The 25,706-nt window shown below is 35.7% G+C and overlaps 2 protein-coding genes across 3 annotated transcripts in view; both read right to left on the reverse strand.

Moving 5' to 3' along the window:
• Positions 1–891: 891 nt before the first annotated feature.
• LOC125237503 lies at positions 892–9,290 on the reverse strand. Of its 2 annotated transcripts, none has more exons than XM_048144623.1 (5): positions 9,182–9,290; positions 7,408–7,487; positions 4,200–5,735; positions 3,039–3,800; positions 892–2,698 (listed from the first exon to the last, which is right to left on the reverse strand). In XM_048144623.1, exons 2-5 carry the CDS (start codon positions 7,475–7,477, stop codon positions 1,626–1,628), a joined length of 3,441 nt encoding a protein of 1,146 aa, XP_048000580.1. In that variant the 5' UTR covers positions 7,478–7,487; positions 9,182–9,290; the 3' UTR covers positions 892–1,625. The 2 variants fall into 2 exon arrangements, with proteins under 2 accessions (XP_048000580.1, XP_048000581.1); XM_048144624.1 differs by lacking the exon at positions 9,182–9,290 and adding an exon at positions 9,030–9,165.
• A 4,722-nt stretch (positions 9,291–14,012) lies between these two features.
• Positions 14,013–25,706, reverse strand: part of LOC125237327 (endothelin-converting enzyme homolog) — a 47,108-nt gene continuing 35,414 nt past the window's right edge. The window contains exons 5-15 of the mRNA XM_048144319.1: positions 22,600–22,667; positions 21,814–21,886; positions 21,277–21,597; positions 20,911–21,008; positions 20,121–20,284; positions 19,348–19,530; positions 18,259–18,420; positions 17,424–17,613; positions 16,455–16,585; positions 15,852–15,994; positions 14,013–15,498 (exon numbers count right to left, since the gene is read on the reverse strand). Of these exons, the coding sequence (XP_048000276.1) occupies positions 15,322–15,498; positions 15,852–15,994; positions 16,455–16,585; positions 17,424–17,613; positions 18,259–18,420; positions 19,348–19,530; positions 20,121–20,284; positions 20,911–21,008; positions 21,277–21,597; positions 21,814–21,886; positions 22,600–22,667 (1,710 nt within the window). The 3' untranslated portion in view covers positions 14,013–15,321. The remainder of the gene's footprint in view (positions 15,499–15,851; positions 15,995–16,454; positions 16,586–17,423; positions 17,614–18,258; positions 18,421–19,347; positions 19,531–20,120; positions 20,285–20,910; positions 21,009–21,276; positions 21,598–21,813; positions 21,887–22,599; positions 22,668–25,706) is intronic.

Genomic DNA, 25,706 nt, shown 5'->3' on the forward strand with positions numbered 1-25,706 from the left:
TTTTTACTAAATATCCACCATCTAATATTTTATATTCGTTGTCTGGTTTTAAAGATATTCAGACATAACTTTTCTCATACAAATGTATCAAGTAGGGTGATCACACTATGTCGGCTCCTGATTTTCCCCACCTTCCCATTGTCATATTGAGATTGGGGAGTTTCGTTCAATTTTGATAATAGTTCACCGGATTTGTAAGTGAGAGCGAGAAAAGAATAACTATTTCTCGCTCCCACTTACAAATCCGGTACGCTCATCTGTTAGCGCGATTAGATTACCAGGTTCTGGTTTCTTACTAGTGAAGTATTATATTCTTTGTTTCTTACCAATTATCATTCATGTCCTTTTTAATGCATGCATGTCGATATGGTTATTATCCTGACGTCGATAAAAATTACAAAATACACATCATCACTAGGCCAAGAACATAACCTAAAAACAGTTTGCAGATGGATAATTAATATGGTATTAGTTTAATATTATCAAAATTGAACGAACGAAACTCCCCAATCTCAATATGACAATGGGAAGGTGGGGAAAATCAGGAGCCGACATAGTGTAGTCACCCTACTTGATACATTTGTATGAGAAAAGTTATGTCTGAATATCTTTAAAACCAGACAACGAATATAAAATATTAGATGGTGGATATTTTATCTTTTGATTTATCTTTTTACAAATTCAGATTCGTTACGACATCTATGTATGACATGTTTTTTCTTCGTATTTTTATGGAATCGTACTAATGTGTGTCATGCTATGCCAGTCAGTCTAATATTTATACAAGAACGCGTCAGTCATACGATGGAAAGCTATTATGCACTACGTCTAAATGACTGTATTCTACTTTATATGTAATAAATAAAATATATGGTTTATATAGCTAGTTAAATTTATTTACTTCATGTATAACCTAAAACTGTATAATAACGTGTACTTATACAACATAAAATGGAAATTACTTTAAAATTAAAAGCCCATGATTCTATATTAATAGTCAGCATCTTAGCGTTACAAAAAACGCAAATAACCAAATCTCTTTCATCGATTTGATATGAACACTTCACTTACTCAGTTCTAGTGCAAAACGAACAAAGTCGCGCGAAGAAGCATGCTTTCTAACGTAGATTGACAAAACACGACTAAAGATCGCAAATCACGAAGAATAAAGGACATTGACCCTATCTTTGTCTCACACGTATTATATAGCTGTCCTCTTTGCACAGTATCATTAAAGACCAGACATATATGACTACGCGCCATGTTGTTTTTGGTAGCTCTAGTTACCAGCTGTCACCTTTATTTTACTTGACAATAGAGTCCATTGAAAATTTTAAAGCAATTGAGTGGTTAATTTCATTAAAGTATTTACTTCATATATTAGTAAACTGTCACTCCATACATCATAATAACAGCGCCCTCTTGACTGTAATCATATATTTATGGTCAGGCCTTAAACCCCCGCCCGTCCGGCCTCAACATAATGAGCGGGATAGTATAATATTTACACTCGTGCGATAGAGATAGGAATAGCCGGGTCAATGTACGAAATTCTTCGTTTTTAGCGTCCTTACTTTACCCGCAAGGTTCCTGACACTTTTCTTGACAAGTCAAGTATCAATGAACTAGACGTGTTGTGTCGTATCCAAAATCATCATACTCTCAGTATTCTTTTTCCCCGTCCCGTATATTTTCTGGCACAAATCATAGAACCTCCAGCTATTCAGTTCTTCGGGACTCTCTTTTATTAGAGTTTTATACTGTGTCCTGATTTGAGTCATCTTTTTAGAGCATACCAAAGCACTCTTTTTTAGTATATCCGCTGCCTCCATCCAAAGGTAACTACGAACGAATTTTGGGTTTTTGAATTTCTCCAAATTGGCCAAATACCAACTAAGTAGTTGCTCAGTTTCCGCATCAGTCCATGTTTCCTCGTTTATTTTAGTCTCTGTTTGGTCAGGCTTCGGCTCATTTTGAATGTTGCTTGTAAGAGTAAATTCTTTTGATACAATTTCCCTTAAAATGTCAATAAATGGCGTGTCTTCTCCTGCTACTTTTCCAGTCTGACTATCGAAATTCTGCTTCAAATAGTTGATTTTACTCAATATGTTGTTTAGAGGCTCTGAGATGTGATTGGCCAGTTCTGTCCATAGATATTTATTTTCAAATTTGGGACTTACAAATTCTTCCACATGCTCTAAATAGTAAATTAATGCTTGTTGAACTTTCTCATCAGGAATAGCAACATCTGTATAAACTTTTTGTTCTTTTAAACTCTTTTTTTGACCTGTTTTAGTGAATTTGGGCTTCATAGCTACTATTTTCTCAAGCAGCGTGTAATAGGGCGTCTTCTTTTTGTTGGGATCAACTTCATTGGCTAGTTGCAAGTGATTTTCTTTCAATTTGGCAAACATTTTTCTACAAGATAGTGGAGACATGTCCAATTTAGCTGATATTTCCTTCCACATATCACTTGCATTTATTTCTTTCCCTTTGTTCATCCTCAAATAGTTAATATAGTGTATCAGCAATGTTTTTTTCGTCTTTTTAGTCCATTTCTTGACTGTTTGTTGGTTTTCTGCTTGGACTTGTATGTACGACGGCATTTGGCCATTTTCTGGCATGATTATTTGGGCATTGCTCATGTCATTTATATCCTGACCTTCAGGTATCACAATTATACATTGGAAGTCGTCATCTGTAAAATTAAAAACATTATTAGAATCATATTTAGCACTTTTCACAAAATTAAATTAATTCTCTAATCTACTATAAATTATAATAATTAAAATGCTCATACAAGTACCTTCACCAATATTGTAAGGTTTAAAATTAAGTGAAAAAAGCTCTAATGAAACCAAATCTATATTATGATAGAATCAAAGAACAAATTAGGTATTTTTCTTAAATCTAGTCTTCAATCAACCTCTATTTCTATGTAATCTGAAAGACATAATGATTATGATAATGATGCAAAACAGCAAATTAAAAAATGATATTAACAGAAATATTTATCAAAAAATAAGATTAGAAATTACCTTGTGCTTCAATCTTAACGTCAGAAAGATTTAATTCTTCATATCCATCTCCATTTATTTCAATTTCCTGGACAACTTCACCCCCCTCCTCCCTCGCAGTATAAATTTCATCAAACATGCTGAAATACTTCCAACTAATCTTAACATCAGGATTCCTAGTTTTCATCGTCTTAAGTTTCCTGTAAGACTTTCTCAGTTCTAGCAACTTTTCGCTGCATGCATCTTCCAATTTACCGATTTCCGCTGCTAAAGCCGACCATTTGCTTTTATCCTCCAAATTCGAGTTGATGTCATCAAAATTCTGAGAGAAATAAACGATCAGCTGCTTTATTTCTTTAGCGGACCAGTCTTCTTCATCATCAGTGTCTTTCTTGCCATTTCGCAATTTGGATTTAATGGCTCTGTATCCGAAGACCTTTTTGCAATGCGCGTAATACGGCCACATGATAGGTTTGTCGGGCTTATTGATTTCTCTTTGGACATATTTCGTGTAGACCTGTTTTAGGTTTCTGAATCTGTGTGCACACTGGGTGGCTGAAATGCCTATTTCTTTTCCTAGGACTTCCCAAAGCCCTAGCTTCTTGCGGAAAGGAGAGTTGAACTTGTCCTTGTTTTTTTGGTAGTATTCGAGTATTTTGAACGACTTGGACTCGCCAGGGCGGCGTTTGGAGCGCTTCATGAAACCTCGCTCGTCGTAAGATTCTTCCTCTGATATTTCGTCGAATTCATTTTCGTCGTCCGATCTGATATCGACTTTCTTTACTGAAAACAAAGTAGTAGACTTAGAAAAGAACAGAAAATAGAATTACTACAGTTAGAAATTATAAATATAAAAGTTCGATAAACTTTTAAGAAGGCTCTAAGCTCAAACTGTCACTAAGGGTGCCTTTCCACCAGAGATGCGCTAGTGGATGACTGTGTTTTATACACACCACACCAATCAGCTAAGTTGAACCGCTTAGCTGATTGGTGGGAACGGGTTCGACTAATCTGATTGGTTGATAACAAACACATCTACGTAGCACATCTCTGGTGGAAAGTCACCCTAATTATAGTGTCATATTCTCTTTCAAAGTCTAGGTGACTTAATTTAACCTTCAACAAACATTGTTTTCTGAATATTACAGAATTAAAGTTGATAGGCCTGAATAACCAACATACCTCCGACTTTATCAGATTCCTCTTGAACCTGCAACTTCTCATATCCATCAAGAAGCTGCGTATCCATACCATAAACAAATATACAGTCAAACAACTCAATATATCGCCAGTCAATCTGCATATCCGGATTCTCCCTTTTATCATCCAGAATACTCTTGTACAGTCTGGCTAACTCTTTCCACTGCTTCCTACAAGCGGCTATAGTCCTCCGAAGCTTCTTAGAGATAGCCGCCCAACACACAAAGTAACAGACTGAATCTTTGAAAACTTCCACATTGTCATAGAAGAACTGCACCAATTCATCCAACTCCTCAGTTTTCCACATGTCATTTTCAGCAGCTCTAAGACTCTTTGTAGCTATTTCCAGCTGGACGTCTTTACAGATTATATTGTCGAATAAAATCGCAAGTGGCGTACGATTGCGGGTCTCATATCCCCCTTCAATATATTTCCCGAGATGCTCTGCCCTTAATTCCTCATATTTAGTTTTGCAAGACTCGGGACTTTTGTCTATCAGACGCCCAACCTCATTCCATAGGAAATTATTTGGTATGGTTTTATCTTGAAACTCTTGGTAGCAGTCAAAGTAGTATTTAACAAGAACAGTCAATTCTGTTTGGTTCCAGAGATGTTCAAGAGATTCTGCCGGAACCGTTTGATATTGTTCTATATTTACTGGAGGCTGATGTCTCTGCGGTCCATGTTTTTTCTGGAATTCTTCGTCTCCTTCATAAATCTGATCGAACAGTTTCATGTAAGGCCAGCTTATAGAATCTGGACCTTCCAAGTTTCTTTTCTCCAGTAACCTTATATAGTTACTCTTGAAATTCAGGAAGCGTTTATGCCAGTAATCACCGTCATCTGTGCCTATCTGTAAAGCTATGTTTTGCCACAAGTTTCTTTGTTTAACTTTATGGGTGCTAATCTTTTTGTGTTTCAAGTATAAATTTAACATTGCTTCAACATTACCGTCTCCAGCATGTTTCGAATTAACCTTTTTGACGACCACAATGCCAGCGTCATCATTAGATATGACCGGTACTACAGGTTTGGCCGCCATTTTGGCTCTTTCCTCCTCTAAAACAGCGTTAACAAATCTGTCATCGTGAAAAGCTTGGTGGCTCAGTTGGAAATACGGCCATATGACATCGAATCCCTTCTCTTGTTCGATCCGTAACTGAGTATACTTTCTTTTTAGATTTCGCAGCTTCATTTCACATGCTGCATGATTTTTATTTGAGAGCATAGTTTTACAGGCTACTGTCCATAGATGTTTCTTTGTTGTTGCTCCTCCTATGAAAGAGGTTTTGTTGTCAACATAGAATACTAGAAGTCGTTTGGTTTCATCGTCCGACCATTTTTCCTTGGACCATACGTGGTCCTCTTCAGTTGGGTTCTCTTCCATTGGCTCTTCATAGGGAATGTTGGTTTGCTCAACCAGATGATAGGTGTTGTCTTCTTGAAGCTGAGCTACTTGTTGTTGCTCGATGTTTTCAATAGTTGTCACCACTCCATGTTCGGTTGTGCCGTCTTCTTCTATAAACAGAAAAAAATAACTGGTTTACATACATGTCAAACTGACAATAAACAAAATAACCACATACTTTAAATTAAAAAAAAAAACCTCCAACTTAGTGGACCGATTTCCACCAAACATGGCTAACGGTGCTTTTATACGGGCAACACAATTGCCAGCAATTCACATAAGTACCATTGCCGCGTTTGTTCAATACGCACCAACTAACTATGGAGCAAACGCGGCAATGGAATGTGAATTTCTGGCAATTGTGTTGCCCGTGTAACAGCACCTTAAGAACACTCTCGGCTAATTCAGCTTTCAAAAAAAACTAAACCTAAATCGGTTCATCCATTTTATTGGGAGCTAGGATTCTACAGACAGACACACACAGACAAACAAACAGCCACGTCAAACTTATAACACCCCGTCGTTTTTGCGTGGGGGGTTAAAAATTAAAAAACATTCACTTCTTAGAAAAATATAGTCAGATAGACAGGCTTTCATTTTCACACTTAATGGCCCCTGTACACATATGGCCAACGGTTTCACCAACCCCCTTGGCCAAGCGTGTAGAGGGCTACTTGGCCGTAAGTTGGCAGTTGGCGCTTGCGCTTGCCGGCCAACCGATTGGTGTCGGTTTTTTGTCCACACATCAAAGGATCTTGGCGCCAATGGCCAACTGCGTTTACACGTTGGCGCTTCATTCAGTTGGTCGTCAGCCGTCAGAGAGGACAGTAGTGAAATATTTACGAAAATAATAAGTTTATCTATGCCAATAATAGTGTAGATTTTAGGAAATAAAATAACCTTGCAAATGTTTAATGTATTTCCCTCATCAGAATATTCAAAAAATTGTTAATATTTCAAATAATTTAATTTTACTACGGGGTTATTATTTTTTAATCAAATTTTTCTGACAACGTCTATGACCTAAATTTTCTAGACTTTTCCATTCCACGTCCATCTTTCATGAAGAGCCAATGCCATGATTGGTTCAATGTGTAAACAGCGCTCTTATCTTGGCCAAGGGGTTTCACAAAGGGCTGGTGGAACCGTTGGCCATATGTGTACAGCGGCCATAAGACTAAAATCCTTGATGTGTGACATGCCAGCTAAACTAGCTAGTGGTCTAGCCAACATGACAAAATCTTCTAGCAAGAAGTGATATTAGTATAAAGCTAGACTAATTATTGTTTAAAAAATTGTAACATAAGGTACAAAATACAAGCAAGTAATTGAAAGATGTTGGCTTTATCAGTTACTACAACTGCCTGCCTGCTTTACAAATAATAATAATATTGTCCTTTGGTGCACTGCCATAGTGCATACCGGGATAATCGTTGGTTGGTGTCACATGGCCTTTAGAGTAAATTGTCTACTTACAAGGGGCCTCTACGTGTTGGCTTCGGCCCCACGCACGCCTTCTAAATGCCCGGGACCCCATGGTCCCGAGAATTTGTAACAGACATACAAATTATAATATGGTTATATTCAATACTACTGTCCATGTTTATCTTATATTTATCTGATGCTTTATTTCGTGCATGGTATAAAATATTTTATTTTAACTACAGTCAAGTTCCCTATTTCCTATTACTACTATTTCATGATTTTTTTGTCCTATTATTTAAGTCATATGTTGTTGACCAACCTTGATAAATAAATAATAAATAAATGTTTATAGCTTACCGTCTACATAGAACAGCAGTATTTCTTCATTGGGCTGCATTTCCGTTTTCACAACAATTTGTTGCTCCATTTTGGCTTGTCTGTGAATATTACATTTAGCTCTTAAAACGCTTTTTTTATTTTGTTTTTATTTAACAAATGCTTAAGTACATTATATTATTCACACTTATGTTTCTCGCCAAACTGTCTTGCAGTTTGTTGGCTATAAGTAAATAAAACAATGTTATGGAATTTATGTCAGTACTTGATGACTGGTCTGGCATAGCGAGTAGTAATCCTGCCTGCTACCGCAGGGTCCTGTGTATGAATCCCGCTACGGGCATTCATGATGAGCACAGGTATTTTTGTTCCTGTGTATTTAAGTATTTATATATTATACAAATTATTGTATAAATTATATTGTTGTCTGAGTACCCACAACACAAGCCTTCTTAAGCTATGGGACAGTCAATGTTTGTAAGAATGTTGTGTCCTATAATATTTATTTATTTAATTTTATAGTTTATGACAATGCTTGAATAATCCTTCAGTTCAAATCTTAGCATTTCTTTGAGTGATGGTGATACCCATCACAGAAAATGGTGTTCCGGACCTTTGGCTTGTGTGCGACGAGCCAAAGTCAACATGTAATGTAGATGCCATTCTGACTCTTTAATGAAACGTAATGGTGAACCCACACTGGCTGTTATAAATGTTTCACAAACTGAGTTAATGAGTTTTATAAGGAATATTTTATTACCTTAAAAATACTGACGGTCCCATCTTTGCACATCCTTCTGCTCCTTTCAGACTTGGTCAAAAATCTCAATGACTACAAGACTCCCGAGGAGAGGGAGATACGCCTAAGCACAAGAAAGAAATACCTACCCTGTAGATTGCAGCCTAAGCTTAAAATAGTCACCCACTGTGCCTAATATCAGAGTGAGCAGCTCTAGAAGCTTCCCAGTGAGTGGAGAACTATCACTAGCCTTAGCAACTTCAAAAATAAATTAAAAACACTGCTGTTAAATGAGTGCTTCTATTCTATAACGGAGTTTACAACCCACTGTAGTAATTTGCCAACGTAAAGCCTTTAGGAAATACGTCTGCTATTGTTTGCACGTTAGTTTAAGTTTTAGATTTAAGGATTAGATTTAGTAACATTCAAATACAATTGTAACATTGTTTATAAATAGATAATAATAATAAGTAAACAGGGACAGTGCACCATCGCGCCATCGCCCAGTGGGGGAGCACCATGAGATACTCTTTTATTTGCATACATTATTACTAGTATTAATCTTATATAGTTGATATAAATGCCTTGGTTCCAACAGGTTAAATAGATAATGAAAGCAGACAGTTGCTTAGGAGGACATCTACTGAGCACTATTCGTCTGTAAAATGAATCGAATCTATCTTTTTAGACCAGGATTGGGTCTACAAAATGATTTAGAAGCGTTTAGGGCATCTAATCATCATAAACCGATACTGTTTTAAGTTATCTGACCAAAATATTTTGCTTACTACTTATACAGCCAGATGCTTACTCGGTCAACGAAAAATGTTTGGGTGTTCCTTACCAAATCCATAAAATGTTATTACTTGTGTTCCAAGTCACTGTTCATTAAGATTCCACCAACCTTTTGTAATGCAATCCTCGAGCGTCAAAAATGGTCAGCCTAGCAGCGGTACTAGCATTATTACAACTTTACTCTTTCGTGGTAGCATCAAACTATACCGTATTAAAGCCAGCACTTAGATTATATTCGTATTTGCATCTTAGATAACTTACCAAAATAAGGTTTTAAATTTTGACAGTGGCGGCGACTTCACCGGTTTCGATCTGAATTTTTGTTCACAAGAAGCGCAGCAATGCGGTGCAAATATAGCGTTTTTGTTCTATATCGGCCATTTTGGAACAGAGAGTTGAGCGTTCCAACTAGCGCACGCAACAAATAAGTTTTAGTAGACACCCAGTTATTTCATAAGGCATTTCAAGATAACACGATTTGAAGTTAGTTTACTTTAATGTTCAATAAATGTTTAAAAAACTTTAAATGTCTTATTATAATTAATTAAACATTTATTTAGAATGATTATAAAAAAAGTGATGTTGAAGTCTACTTGAACGCAATCTACATATGTCAGTACACTTGGGTGCAAAAGTGAAAAGTGACTAAAACTAGGAACATATTACGTGGACGCGGATCTAGACAATGAATATATACCGAACTGTGCAAACTACCGGACGTAGGTCGTGGACGTGGCCTTGAGCGGACGGACAGTTGTCGTCATCTGGCACGCTGGATGTTTTAAGACTGTGCGTGTGCACAACTGCACACTTATCGATCGCGGACGCGGACGCGCGACCGCGGACGTCCGCATAATTATGCTCCTAGCTTAAAGCGAATTCCAGACTTTCCAGAATTTCTAAGTTAAGCAGACGAGTTTCTAATACTATAATTATACCTACTCGTTGGCAGCGAGACGTATGACTCAAGAACCGCACAAATTAACGGCCACGGTGGTGGGAAAATATAGACAGTCAACCATATCTTGGCACAATGCGGCAAATTCGAAAAATGTAGGACTCACCATCAGCCAATTGTTTCCTAAACATTGACGTTGGCGAAATCATCGACGAGTCATAACACTCAAAATATAGGGGCAAAGGTTTAATAAGTTTAATTCCTTAAAAATAAGTTAATTTCACGCCATTTTTTAGAACTACGATTTGGTGGACCGTCTATGTACTCTATATCAGCTGATCGAGTTTAACTGGCAATTATCTATACCATCATACTGAATTTAAGTGTGTCCGTTTGTTTCAAATGAAACCACGTTATATACTTACTGTAATCACACTATAGGTGATTAATATTTTCATGCCTTTGCAATAATCTCTGAAAAGTGTAACTTATTAACTTTTGACATATTAATAAATACATACAATAAGGGTAATTCAATAATGGCCCATGATGGCATCATCGCCATCAAAATATCATTTTGAACTAAGTAATATTAAGGAATTGTTTTTTTTAAGTGGTATTAACTGTGAAACTAGGGCGTAAGGGGCTGTTCAAGTATAGCGTAAGCAACTTTATTACAATTATTTACCCTTGCCCCATATCCCCCTACCCCTAGTCAGCAAAAGCAAGCAAAGTATTTACCACAACACTTACTTTTGCTGACTAGTCTACCCTACCGCAAAACGCAAAAACCGAAATTCACAAAATTAAAGGTTCCAGCTCCAGCAGTGCATACTATTGGTGATTTGTAAAAAAAAATATTTAAAAAAAAAAGTTTTGCTATTCAAATTACGGGATATAATTTTTAAATGAAACAAAGATTTGTAAATACGAATTTATGTTTACGATTGTCATTAAATCAGAAAACAATAAAAATCAAAAATAAATGAAAACGAATCTCAGCAATTTTATATTTGTATATTTTAGTAAATTATTGTTTTACAAAGTCAGTTTAGCCACTTCCGTCACTAGAAAAAAACACACAAAGTTTTTTTTTTTTTTACTTTGTCGGTTCAATTTCTAAAGGTGGTAATGTTTATGTACCCAAAATTCACTTTTGCTTCTTTTTCTAGTGACGAGAGTGTTTGACCTGCTGTAATTACAATAATATAAAAATGTCATATTAAAATACGAAGAATACAAGAGCATTGCCTGTTTTCTAAGCATTCCAGAAATGTTTAGACCTTGCATTCAATTAAACCCAATGGATTGTTGAAGAAATATAATTTGAACGATCTCTCCATCAAATTGTAAATCCATTAAGCTCAGACTATAATTTTCGTTTAATTTACCTATATGCAGTAACCCCAATAGGCGTTTCACTATTTGCCATGAGCAATTACATTTTTTGGCAACCGATTAATACTGTCGAAACTGTCGTAAATATTATATTGTGTTATTTTAAGTAAATAAATATTCCTTTGTCTATTTACATTTGTTATGCATGATATGGAAATGTTAACGCTGATATTTATTATGTTATGATAATCCAGGCTGAATAACTACGAGTAATTATAAAGAAATAGACACCAAATGCACTTTGACGTTCAGAATTGTTCATAACTAGAATGATTAAAAATACCCATTTTGAGATAGACATAAAGAAACCCCCAAAATTATTCTAGGTTTATTACTTGCGCTTGTATACTGCACAGAAAACAAAGATATTGGCTGATCGGATAATTTAACAGATGGCGCCAGTACAGTTTTATTCCTAAATTTGTCTCAGATTGCTGTTTTTCTTTAATTATTTGTCATGTATGCCAATCGTTTAAACCAATTTTCTTAAGACAAAATTTGAGACAGAAACAATTTATAAATATAGCGCCATCTATGCAAACATTTGACCGTTTCTTACCTCATTATTCATTAATGATTATCAATTATGGTTTACATTTGAGTTGCCTAGTTTACAAGTAAAAATATTACATTTTATGGCATATAGACATGGATACGACTTTTACACAAAGGACGGGGAACATCGAGAGACAAAATGTTTATTGTCACCATTATATATGTTCCCTACAAATGTACTTATTTACTACTGGAACTATTTTATACATATTGTTAATGAACTCTTGTCAATTGTTCTTTAATGGCTGCCTAAAAATAATTTATATCTCGCCGTACAAGAAATATCTTAATAACAAAATGTGGAAAATGTGACGAAAACCAAAGTCAGTCAGGTACTTAATTAATTACATAATAATGTAGGTTACAAACAGATAGGTAATATCTAAAATAGATAACGAACGTTTCAAGTTTGCAGATATTTTTCCTTAAAAATATTAACAACATAGATGTAAAATTAACTCACAATTACTATCAATTATGTTTATTTTTAACAGTGCAGCCTATCAGCCATCGGAAGGGTTAACTAAACCTTTATAATTTTAGTTCAAATTTCGACACGAAGTACATCACCTAAATATGCTACAAATAGCTTGGTCAATGAACGATTCTAGATGGAATGGTCGAAAACAGAAAGTTTCACTACGGGATGTTGTTAGGGGTAGTCAAACATGAGCTCAAGAGGGGGGGGGGTGAAAAAGGTCCCATTTTTTGGTTTTTTGCTCAAATTTCAAAAACTATGCGTCCTACGAAATTTTGGTTAACAATTAAAAATTCAAACTTTGATCTATTTTTTCCTATTCTTAACTCCCATAATATATGAACTTTTAAAAAATCAATTTCAGCAATTTTTCATTAGATTTAGTTAAATGCATTTACACAACAGATACTAAATGATGTAAAATTATAGATTTTGGGTATTAAAGGTGTATCACGATTAACGGTGCGTATCAGCCAGAAGACAGCTTTGCTAACATTCATTTGGAAGACATCTACCACTACTGCAAACCGACAAAATATCAACTTCAGAACAAAATTAAACAAGTTATAACAGATTGGAAAACTCATTAAGGAGGTCTCGTGCTATGCTCCATACCATAAATTCTATCAATGACAATAGTTACAAACAGATAATATCTAAAATAGATAACGAACGTTTCAAGTTTGCAGATATTTTGCCTTAAAAATATTAACAACATAGATGTAAAATTAACTCACAATTACTATCAATTATGTTTATTTTTAACAGTGCAGCCTATCAGCCATCGGAAGGGTTAACTAAACCTTTATAATTTTAGTTCAAATTTCGACACGAAGTACATCACCTAAATATGCTACAAAATATAAAATCTAATAAAGCAAGTAGCTCTTATGATTCCGTACTATAAGTCAGCACTGTTAAAAACAGTAAAAATGTCCAGCATTTTTAAATTAACACTTAAGATTCATATCATGTAAAACCTCGATAAACGGTTTGTCAGAGAAGTCCAATCCACGTTTATGTTATTTATGTTATATATGTAACTCATTCGCCCAGAGATTAACCTAAGGTTAATTTAATTAAAATAACCTTCAGCAAACAAAAACTTTTTTTTAAAGGTACATCCCACCCCACTTATCAAGGTTTGACTGAAAATGACCTACATATTGTTAGTTATAAAACTATCCTGGGTACTACGTACCATACGATTACATATTTGCTTAAAATTAAGTACATCAAAACATCACACATACACCTAAATATACAAATACACATAATAAAAAGAAATACCTACTCAAAAATAAAACGTTGTATTAATGTAAGCAATTGTGAGGTTTATTGTGTTATTTTTTATTTGTTTATACAATTGTATCTAATAAAATATTGGCATATACATTGCGGACATCTCACATTAACATGTGTCTCTATTGGCCGATATAATAGAGTACTACGTATTTTCATCCCATCCCAAACGAAGTAAAAATCGGATAATTTCATAAGTAAAGTAAAACAATAAAAATCTATAGTGGGAATTTAGCAAAAGACCTCTCACCGCAACATCAATTAGGCCCGCAACAGACATTCTTAAATTTCATCATCTTAAAAAATCATAATCTTATAAAACAAGATCGACTGCCTTGCCACACACATTCTTAAAATTCAGATTATTCGCAATCTGTCAGATCAATCTGAAAAAATTATAATCTTAAAAAATAAGACTGTGTGTGGACAGTTGCGAAACTGTATGGGTATCCGTGCACTCGATCTAATTTCATAAGATTATGATTTCTTAATATTATGAAATTTAAGACTGTCTGTTGCCGGCCTGTAAGGCATTTTGATAATTGATATCTTATAACAAAAAATTAAGTCAAGTTGGGGTGACAAGTCTTTTGTTAAGGTACCTAAGCAATTATGTGATGACCGTGCGATAAAACCAATACAGGAAAAGTTACAATAATAAAGTCAAGTAAGATCCCATAGTTAAAATAATAACATAAATCCCCACTACGCCCATTCGTAGGTATATCCTAAATGTACATTCATATAGGATGGCACACATAAGTTTCGTATAGTGTTTTCCATTAACCATTAACTTATACAGTTTTTCTATTTGATCAGTAACCCGTTAATCCGTTCTCATCACGACTACTCTAAGCTCATAATTATACTACGATATACAAAAATGCCCAAACATTCTATATCCTTTCATAAAAAAATCTTTCATTCTCACAAGCATTTGAGGCATTTTACTTTAAATAGATTTAGCATATGACAATTTGGTACTTTTTTATTTTACAAAATCTTTTTTTCAACACCCTTATACTTAGAGTATATGAGTGTATTGAGCTTAAGCATGTAATTCTTAAAACCTAGCATGTACTCATACTGTCCTGACTCCAATCTTCCAAGAGCATAAGACATTCTCTTTGAATATTTTTTTTTACAGATAAGGCGATTTTTGGTCTTGGAGGACTGTGAGCTGAACATGAGTAGGTACATAGAGCACTAGGTTTAAGTGCCGTGCTGTAGTGCGATATAAAATAGTAGAAATTATATTAAATGGAACCACAAAAAAATCATAAATAACTGTTGTGTAAAACGAGACATTTACAAAGATTTATTTTCTACTACTTTATATCAAAACACTGTTAATTAATCTTCCTTTTTATATCATCCTAAATGATCTAGACAAGAGACAGGAAAACTGAAATTAATCTTTACTAGGCTACTCCTGTGACTATACTTTTCTAAATTAATGATTTTATATACTTATTCAGAATGTTATAATTTTAAGGAAGGTGTAGCACAGGCTTAAAGCACTTTTGTTCTGAATTGTACTACTTGTCAACTGTCAGTGTCAAATTCACATCACGTCATTGTGAGTTACTCAGTTCTTGAAAATAGTTGAAGAGCTAGAAATGTTTAACACTGTATTAGCCTTTGAATTTTTTGTTTAGCGTTACTTTAATGTTACTCGCATAAACAACACACTTCAGGCGTAATAAATATAGGAACGCAGCAGCACTGAAGCTCTCAACACGCCAAACCAGCAAAATATTCAATTCAACTTTACCATACTTCACATTTATGTTTTGGATTCATTTTAGAGCCTATGGGACAGTCGAACTCCTTGGAAAATTCCTTCAGGTTAGATATTGGGCCTATCACTCTGTATTTTGCGACAGTATGGTCATCTTTTTCTATTTGCATTTTAGTAGATTCTTTGGTCATTGAGGAACACCATACCTAAAAAAAAAATATTTTTAACGAAAGTGATGTGTAGTTCACTTGCATAGAATGTAAATGTATGAAGTTTTTAATAAAGTGTTTTTGGTCTCAAGCTGTACACATAATAATGTAGCAATTCAGTAGTATTGCAGTTACATTGCAAGTAATACTTTAAAAAACGAACATAATTGTAATTTGCTAATTCCATATATGTATGTATTAAAAATATATGTAGGTGGAAACTAGCAAAATGACTTATGTGGCCTATCAAGGGTTGAATGTTGGTACTGTTGATCAATTTAAGAAAGATTAGTCAAATAACAGTTATAAAACTGCCTGACTACTAAATAAATAATAAACAAAATACTAACCTGTGCAAAAGAGATGAAGAACAACTGTCTATGGTTATACTTCAAGCCGGGTAGAGTCAAGTTCACTTTGGCCTCTGTCCTACTGTAGTCCAGGTATGCATGGAATGAGGCCTTCAGACCTCCATTATCCGCTATGTTCTCACCTATAATTAAAATGCGATTCAGTTATTTTGGTCTTTAAGACTGAGGTAGATGGCAGTTACTTTTGCATATTCATAAAGATGCTGGCATTCTCCTGGCACTCCTGGCAGACATGTGGTCATGGCTGCCGCTCTTGCAATGGGCTTACTAGACATTTACGATAGGGACACACTTTTATAAATGCTGCTTAAATAAAATAAAATAAAAATAGCCTTTATTATCGAAGTCAAAGGACGAGTTGGAGTTGCCGATGTAAATGAGTAAAAAAAATGTAGTTAAATGAAACTTCAATAATAAAGGCTATTTTTATTTTATTTTTTTTATTATTATCGAAGTTTGATTTTAAGTACATAATTTGTTATTTACATCGGCAACACCAACTCTTCCCTTGATGACTGCTGCTTAATCCATCATATTGTTGATGGTTGAGGCTAATGATGATGATGATAGATGGAAACTTACCCAGGGTCTGCTTCCCATTTAAATGCTGGCCCTCCATAGAATAACTGGAGTACTGCTCCTGGATACATTTCGCTCTCTTCTTAAAGCGGTTTATGGTGGCATTGTTCCACCACTGGTTCAAGTTTCCAAATCTGTAAATATTATTTATTTCTAAAAAAACAACCACTCTCACTCTTGTTGACGGTCTTAATGGTAGAGAAACAGTTGCATATCCATACTAATATTATACATGGGAAAGTGAGTGTGTCTGTTTGTTTGTCCGTCTTTCACGGCAAAACGGAGCGACGAATTGTCGTGATTTTTTAAGTGGAGATAGTTGAAGGGATGGAGAGTGACATAGGCTACTTATTGTCTCTATCTAACCCACCACTTCGCTAAAAAGGGGGTCGGAAGTTTGTTCTTTCTAACAAGAGCGAAGCTGCGGGCAAAAGCTAGTAAGTTATAATGATTGCGACATGTGTAAACTTGTATGACAAGACAACTCACATAGCTTTATAGTTGACAGAGTTGTCATTATAGAATAGCAGGTGATTTACCTTTTTCCTTGGTGAGGAAATGTATGATGTGTCAACTCCCATAGCTCTGCAGTTGTCGCTCTTATTGTCACCATAAAAAGTCAGGATACTAACCTGTCATACTCCCTTCCCTGGTCATCAAATGTGTCAACTCACGGCCCGTGACTACTCCCATAGCTCCGTATTTGACGCTCTTGGAATTCTCAGCATGTTAGGATGTTGTATTAGGGCTGTCAGCATACTCTCGACTTTAGTCATCAAAGGCATAATGTATCGACTCCCATATCTCTGTAGATCACGATTCCCGTTGTGTGCCGTATAGACAATTGTGGGAGACTAACCTGTCATACTCTCTGCCCTGGTCATCAAATACATGTGTCAACTCATGCCCCATGACAACACCCATAGTTCCGTGGTTGACGCTCTCGGTACCATAAAAAGTCAGGATACTAACCTGTCATACTCTCTGCCCTGGTCATCAAACGCATGTGTCAACTCATGCCCCATGACAACACCCATAGCTCCGTAGTTGACGCTCTTAGGGTTGTCACCATCGTAGAAAGGTAGCTGCAGGATGCCGGCGGGGAACACTATTTGGTTCTTGGTTGGAGTGTAGTAGGCGTTTACCGTTGATGGTGTCATTCCTGGAAATACAAACAAGTTAGAAATCGTCCCTAGTAATTTGAAAAGACTGTCTTTGGAGGAATCAGAAAAGGCGTAAGCCTTTGAACAGGTAAAAAGGTGTCATTTTGTTTTATCTAGGAGGGATACAAGCATACGGATCATCCGATGGTATTCTGATGCCATTACTGCCGCCCATGGATACCAGACAAGTTAGTCTTAGTGCTTTTAAGATGATCTTTTCATGAAGATTTGAAGGGCAGGGTTTCCAACCAACATGAAATATTCTGATGCTAGATTCAGAAATGGCATATTTTTTTCCCTTCTGAACTTATTAAAAGTGGTGTCACATGATGGTGAACTCCCTCATTTAGACGGCGCTCGTTATAGTCCTTGCAAAATCTCTTTCATTTAAAGTGCATCTTAGATGCAAACACCCAGATTAACTGGTAGTTCTTAAGACTGGTCTTAAATTGAAGCACCTTCCTCCACTTACCCATCATCATTCACTTGCCCTTTTCCCATTATTTGGGGACAGCGCAGTAGGTCTTCTTCCATTCCTCTCTATCAGCCGCCATTTCCGTAATACCTTTCACTCTCATATCATTTTTTACACAGTCCATCCATCTTTTCTTAGGCCTTCCACTACCCTATCTTCATCCACTTACCCCATTTCGTTCTATTGACGGGCTGGTCCAATTTCTTCAAGTCGTTTTTCAAGCTGAACAGATTGAACGCGATGTTGTTTTGGAAGTACTCGTTGGGATGAATAGTCAGTTCTTCGTATTGTTTGTCTAATTCCTCTTTCTGAAGGATGTAGTCCGGGAAACCTGGAAGCAAATTATTTTCTTGGCAATGACATATAAGGCCTAGTAATATGTCCACTGCCCACAAATTGCTACAATATGTAACTGAGACTTTGTCGCATTAAAATGTTGTCTTTACGGTTACGATGGGATATCTAATCTAGGTATGAGGAGACGGGGTGACTATCAGTGCGTTTTCATACTATCCGATCCGATATCGGATGTAGGAAGGATTTCAAAGGCAAAAATCAAAGATGGCGGCTTAAATATATGGGATATCGGTCCTACATCCTATATCGAATCGGATAATGTGAAAACGCACTTAAAGACCATTTGATGGCACTTCCTCCTTCCGATGTTTTTCTGTATCGTATAGTTATCTCTTCCGTCATTTGAGTCGATTTTCGGTGAAGGAAAACATCGTGAGGAAACCGGACTAATTCCAAAAGGTCTAGTTTACCCTTCAGGTTGGAAGGTTAGATGGCAGTAGCTTTCGTAAAAACTAGTGCCTGCATTGCCTACGCCAAATCTTGGGATTATTTTCAAAGCGGACCCCAGGCTCCCATGAGCCGTGGCAAAATGTCGGGATAACGCAAGGAGGATGATGACGAGTTATCTCTTCTGTGTTTGTTTTACGAATAAATCAAGTTTCTTCTATTTCAATACCTATCTGTCAGTAATCGCATCAGATTTCGTCTCAACAGTCTTCCTGATTCCCTTGTCTATCCTGTCTGTTCTTAAGGTTATCCTTGATCGAGTTCTTTATTTGTCGACCATTAACGTCCCCTCAAACTCTTCTATAAGCTACTTTAGGGCCAGTTGCATAAACCACATTTGACCGACACATCATCGTCACGCAGCAGATGTCTATGGAACTTCCCGTACAATAAAATATTTAACGGTGACAGACGGTTTGATGCAACCGGCCCTTAATCAACTTCAGTAAAATACCTATCATATCTGTGATAGCGTCAGCTTTGGTCTCTGCAGCCTTCATCGTCTCCGTGTCCATCCAATCCAAGTTCTTGAGATTGTTCTTGAACGCGTTCCTAATGTTGTCTATCATGAACTCTCCTTGCGTCTTGGCTTCTCCGTGGAACACTTCTCGAACGAACATGGCTCCTACTGCGAATCCTGGAAAAAAGGGAAAAAAGATGTGCTAATTCCTGACTTTTGACAAATTTAGGGATGACAGGTTGATTGTGTCCTGGCAGGCAAGTATATGGTCGCGCGATAAATGATAAAACATCAGGCCGTCCGGGATATCGCACTATTCGTAAGTTCTATAGGGATGGCCTGATGTTTTATCATTTATCGCGCGACCATGCTTGCCTGCCTGGTTTGAAATAGATTTAGGAACTTCCTTACGCGATCGCTTAGAGGTTTAACCACAAAACGTAAAGTCAAACTTGGTTTGGCGATAGTTTGCGGCACGACAAATGATATAGGAGTTTAATTTATCATCATCATTTCACACATTAGTTAGAACGCTCATGCATCATGGTAGTCTATATCAGAAGTTTTTGCCAAATAGGTAGAACGACAAAATGTCTACTCAGTGGCGGCTGGTCCATACAAGCCGATTCCCACCGGCTTGCCTAAAATTGATTAATAGATACTAGTAAAGTAGGTAATGTTAAGGTAGGTTTCTTTTTGCTCAGTGTTGCATAGCAGAAATTTTCACCAGCCGCCACTGATTATTGTCTAGTATATAAGAAACTTACCAAGCGCATTATTAGTGTCTGTAACACAATATCTCCAAGATTCTTCTGTGCCCTCAGATCCATACAAAGCCTTGCGTAGAATTTTGGTGGCATCTCGGAAGGATTTGGATAAGTAGGTCGAGAGCGAGCGAGACACTTGCCAGATGAGGTAGTTCTTTAAGATCCTGAGGGAATACATATTAATGACAAATTATGTAGAAAATAGTACATTGTGCAACAAGGGGAGGAAGTTGAATATTACTAACGAGAGTAAGTTAAATCGCGACGGCTTGCCGGAGCGATTTAAAGGCTCGAGTAATATTCATTACTCCCCGAGTTACACACAATGTTTTTCATCACACTCGCAATGTAAAAAATATGTAAATAGATGTAAAACGGTTAAGTACGGTACAAGAAATTTCATTATTCCCTAGGGAGAACGATTTTTCTATAACTCACATGTTACAAATAGACACCATAGGACACAATTCATTAATCGGCAAATTAGACTAACATTTGGAAAGCATGCTACAATTGCTACTCCTGTATTTTCAAACATTTTGATCCTAGCAAAACCTAGTAAATTTTTAATTAATCAGTGATTCTTCGACATCTATGACAATAAAAACCAAGGTGTAAATAATATGAAACAAAACATGAGTGGAAAAAAAATCTGTGTCATCAAACTGAAATTTGTATTTATCAACCACACAATTATCTCTTCCTGCGACCGTCAATTTATTACTGCTTGAATGTGTATGGTATGCGTAATTATAAAACATATTTATACAACTAGGTCGTGGTTACTTACGTTTTCTTTTCTTTTGATCTAGTGTAGTTCTTTATTACTTTAGTCAGGTTCCGGAAATATTCAGGCGCGTACACGACGATTCTTTCATTTTCGGATATCTGAAATGAGAAAGCGATAAAAAATATAGAACCATGTTGTAAAAATAAGTTCATTAAAATATTTGTTACTTTTATCTTATTCCCGCCATTTGCACATCTCAGAACTCCGTAATCTCAGTATACATTATAAAGTATCATAGAAGAGTCTACGTTTTATCTCCATTAAAAATTAAATAAATACAAAACTTTTTCGTGAAATGTTAAGGCTCCTATAATCACAACTGTTCTCTTCCCTCAAAGACTCTAACTTCATAACTTTGATACTTACACTTCTTCCAACTAATCTAAAAGCGTCATTGAAGAACGCCGTCCAGTTCAAGAAATTCGCTTCCTTCTGCCACTGTTTCAACGTAAACGGATTATACAATCCCTCTTCATCCCTTCTATCCTCAGAGGGAGTTGTTATCCCAGCTAGCGCCGTTTCGAATTCGATCACCTTGCTCATTTGCTCTTTAGCTTTTGTCTCGTTCGCACCTAGCAGGACGCATACTCTTGTCATGTAGTGGAGGTAAGCTTCTAGAACTTTCGCGTGTGCGCTTTTGTTTAGGTAGTAGTCGCGTGTTGGCAGGTTTAGACCCCCTTGGTCCAGCTGGAATGAAAAATAATGTTCTGAAGACTTGAACTTTGATCCTGAGACTAGATTTTAGGAAGAAATTAATAGGTATTCTTTTGCTGGATGGAATCACCATCATCGTCTATAAATTAATCTAAACCAATTGTTTTGAATTTTAACTGGATGTTGTCGTCCACATAAGTAACAGCAAGGCTTCCTTTTTAGTAGATAAAAAATATTTGATGTACTTACAACTATAATATATTTCGAAGAATTCCGGTCATCTTCTGTAACCGCCCAATTAAATAATCCACCCAAATTGTACCTGAAATCAATAGCCGCTATGTTAAGAGGGTTTTAGTATAATTCTTAAACGGGTCCAGTATTCATACTGTTGGCATCAATATACATAATGTGTTCCTTAAACTTGTTGTGCCTGTCAATTGCTTAGCATTGTTTTTGTTTTTCTATTGGCGCCATATTAAATTTATTTTACTGTCTCTATGTGACAGTAACACGTACTCGCAGCTTCTAAGACATTTCTTTGTGCAGCATATGTTTGCTCCAAAAGCTTTCTCCTGATCCTCAAGCGAATGAGAATTACCACTATTGAAGCCTTCAATAGTTATTTGTTATACAAGGGGGCAAAGTTGTATTTTAACGCCGAGTGTGGAATTCAGGTGGTTCAGGATTCTATTCTCGTCGCTTCGCTCGTGGTTCAACTATAGGCTCGTTTTTCAACACACGAGAAGTAAAATATATTTGCACCCGCGTGTAACACAAAATTTTTCCCCTCACTATAGAGAGGAAACTACAACGCAAAAAATGCGTTTATCACTGCTTCCAGTAGTTCCACAGATGGTAAATCATCTTTATTACTAGATTCACCTACTTTTATCAATTTTAAAGCAGTTAATTTGACTTTATTCAAGGTCAAATTACTTTAACCACTAGTGGATAAACTGCGTTTTTACCCGCTGATATTAAAGGACAAAACACGTGTTTCCGAGCTAGTGAGGGGAAAATGTATATACTTACTTATTCTGTATATTTTGAAGAAGCTCTTGCAAATCAAAGGTTGACAACGTTTCAAAATTTTCAATGTCCTTAAATCGAAAACTAGCATTTCGATATAAAATATCTTGGTATTGCACATACACAACAACAACAGGCCAATAATGCTCTGTCTACGCCATGTTTCGCTATTTTTGAATTTTCACCATTATTTTCATTTCTCTCTCTCTCCCTCTAAGACTTTAATATGTATAATAAAAAAATAGTTTAAAGGGGAAGTGAATATTATAGTCAATTCAGACTATTCAGAGCTGCCACTATAACAAAAAAAATTTCCGGTTGGGATGTCACTTGAGTTTGATCACAAAAATACATTTTTCATTTTTAGTAAAAGTATGGAGATTAGAGGTATTCAGAGCCACTATAACCAAAAAAATCTTCCGGTTGGGATTTTGAGTTTGACTGTGACACTTATTTCGTAGTATGGAGATTAGAGGTAAGTGCAGAAGTATAAAAAACCAGGTGGCGCTGCAATTGCAGGTACATAAGGGTATGACACGTCATTTTCGACTGTTCTACTTTGACAGATTTCTCTCCTTATACTTCTACATTCCATAGCTCGTAGTTATTCAATATTTGTTGACAGTGACACTTGACAGTCAGACGTCTCGGACTGTTTAAGCTGACTGTTAAAACTTTTTTTAGGAATGATTTTGTCGTTTTCTTAGGTGTATGAAACAACACATGTGACGTCACGAAGCTGTGTCTTGACGTTTGTAACTTACGCTCTTTCTGTTCGAAGTAGTAATAAAAAGGGAATTTCGCATTAAAATAGCAGTTTTTGGGAAAAATAAAAAAATACGTGTATCTTTAAATATTCAGTTCTTTCGAACCAAACAATAAAAAGTAGTAGTCGAAAATATGAAATGTTGTCAATTGTTTTGACAATTTGGCCCATATTCTTAGCTTGATATGTGTTAAAATGTCAAATATTAATATTAGCGCCATCTAGATGAGTGTACGCCAAAGGTGTAATGCCATCTAGGCCACCGTACCTTTTTCTGTATGGTACTGAGGTACGTTTTTTCCTTAGACTTTATCTGTCTATACGGAGTTATATATGTCTTTGATCTCAAGTCTCCAAAAAAGACTAAAAATTGGTTCAAATTTATCTCATGCGTTTCTTTAGCATGTTTGAAATATTCTTGATTCAATTACCTAAAATGTCTAAGGTGGACCTAACGAGTTATGGAAAAAAACTAGAAAATGGCCACTTGTCTAATCTTGATTATCATGTTACCCCCATTTTGAGCACGATTTCAGTTTTTATGATAAAGGAAAATCCGCACACGTAGGCGGCAACAAAATAGCCAAAAACATAACAATGAAACAAGCAGCCATATTTGGATAAACTATACAAATAATATAATCGCTTTGAAAGTCGTCGCTCAAACTAATGAAACCAAACCTTTTTGCAACGATATAAGATCCATCGATGATGATTTAAGATTTGGTTAGGATTTTGCTGTTAGTAAATAAGAAACGCAAATTTCGTGTGTTGTGAGAAACTGATAAGAGCGACTGAAAATTTACAATGAGACGATAATTCAGTGGAAGTATATAATAAGTGGCTGTAAAGTGGAGGAACAAAACGTATACAGTCGGATGAAAGGAAAGAAGAAACTCGCATACCTATTCGACTATTTTATATAACCGAAAATAAGAGAAGAAAACACGAATTATACAGAAGTACACAACACTATTATTAAGAATAAACCTTAGACATCAGACTTAAACAAAGGAATACGTAGATAAGGAAATAATGCTGTGGGCGAGAAAAGAAACAAAGCAGACACGGAAAAATATGTTACTTATGCAAAATGATTCAACAACATTATAAAAGTAGAACGATATGTAACAATTTTATAAGTAGGTACGAGTACAATACGGACTACGGTACTCAGTGTGTGTGTGGATTGAGTGAGCACCTTCCGAAAATAAAAAAAAATATGCTGATCATTTAGTAAAAGTTCTAAAACAATTGTAAAACGAATCTCTGAATTTGTAAAAAGATAAATCAAAAGATACAGCCATTAACATGTGCTCACTCAGTTCTCACAAACTACCAACGAAAACAGTGAATATATTCATTTAACATATAATATTTATATACTAACATTTAGTAAAAAATAGGCCAACCTACCTCTATAAATATTAGATCACCTAGTGACGTATTAACTTTTTTACAAATAGTTTCTTATGCTCACTCAATCCACACACTTTTGAAAAGCCGAATTTTGATGAAAAACATAAGATTTAGACCGCTATTATATGTGTATAGTTTAGTAAAAGTGAAATGGGAATTTGTAAAATACAAAACGAACCACTAACGTGTCAGGTTTTTTTATAATAAATTTTTGTAAGTGCTCACTCAGTCCACACGTTTTGAGAAAGTTAAAAATGTAAATATCTTACGATTTGTAGCACCTAAGACACTCGAAAGTACTTCAACATTTAGTAAAAATTTTTACTAAATATCCACCATCTAATATTTTATATTCGTTGTCTGGTTTTAAAGATATTCAGACATAACTTTTCTCATACAAATGTATCAAGTAGGGTGACCACACTATGTCGGCTCCTGATTTTTCCCACCTTCCCATTGTCATATTGAGATTGAGGAGTTTCGTTCAATTTTGATAATAGTTCACCGGATTTGTAAGTGGGAGCGAGAAAAGAATAACTATTTCTCGCTCCCACTTACAAATCCGGAACGCTCATCTGTTAGCGCGATTAGATTACCAGGTTCTGGTTTCTTACTAGTGAAGTATTATATTCTTTGTTTCTTACCAATTATCATTCATGTCCTTTTTAATGCATGCATGTCGATATGGTTATTATCCTGACGTCGATAAAAATTACACAATACACATCATCACTATGCCAAGAACATAACCTAAAAACAGTTTGCAGATGGATAATTAATATGGTATTAGTTTAATATTATCAAAATTGAACGAACGAAACTCCCCAATCTCAATATGACAATGGGAAGGTGGGGAAAATCAGGAGCCGACATAGTGTAGTCACCCTACTTGATACATTTGTATGAGAAAAGTTATGTCTGAATA

Source organism: Leguminivora glycinivorella, chromosome 21 (genome assembly GCF_023078275.1).
Source record: "Leguminivora glycinivorella isolate SPB_JAAS2020 chromosome 21, LegGlyc_1.1, whole genome shotgun sequence".
In the NCBI taxonomy this organism is placed as follows: Eukaryota; Metazoa; Arthropoda; class Insecta; order Lepidoptera; family Tortricidae; genus Leguminivora; species Leguminivora glycinivorella.

Bases quoted from the DNA above. Each gene is read 5' to 3' on its own strand.
- LOC125237503 (XM_048144623.1), bottom strand. From the start codon at position 7,477: ATGGAGCAACAAATTGTTGTGAAAACGGAAATGCAGCCCAATGAAGAA. The intron at 5,736-7,407 runs GTAAGCTATAAA...TTCTGTTTATAG, and splicing joins ACTGCTGTTCTATGTAGACG to AAGAAGACGGCACAACCGAA. The intron at 2,699-3,038 runs GTAATTTCTAAT...TTAATTTTACAG, and splicing joins CGTTAAGATTGAAGCACAAG to ATGACGACTTCCAATGTATA.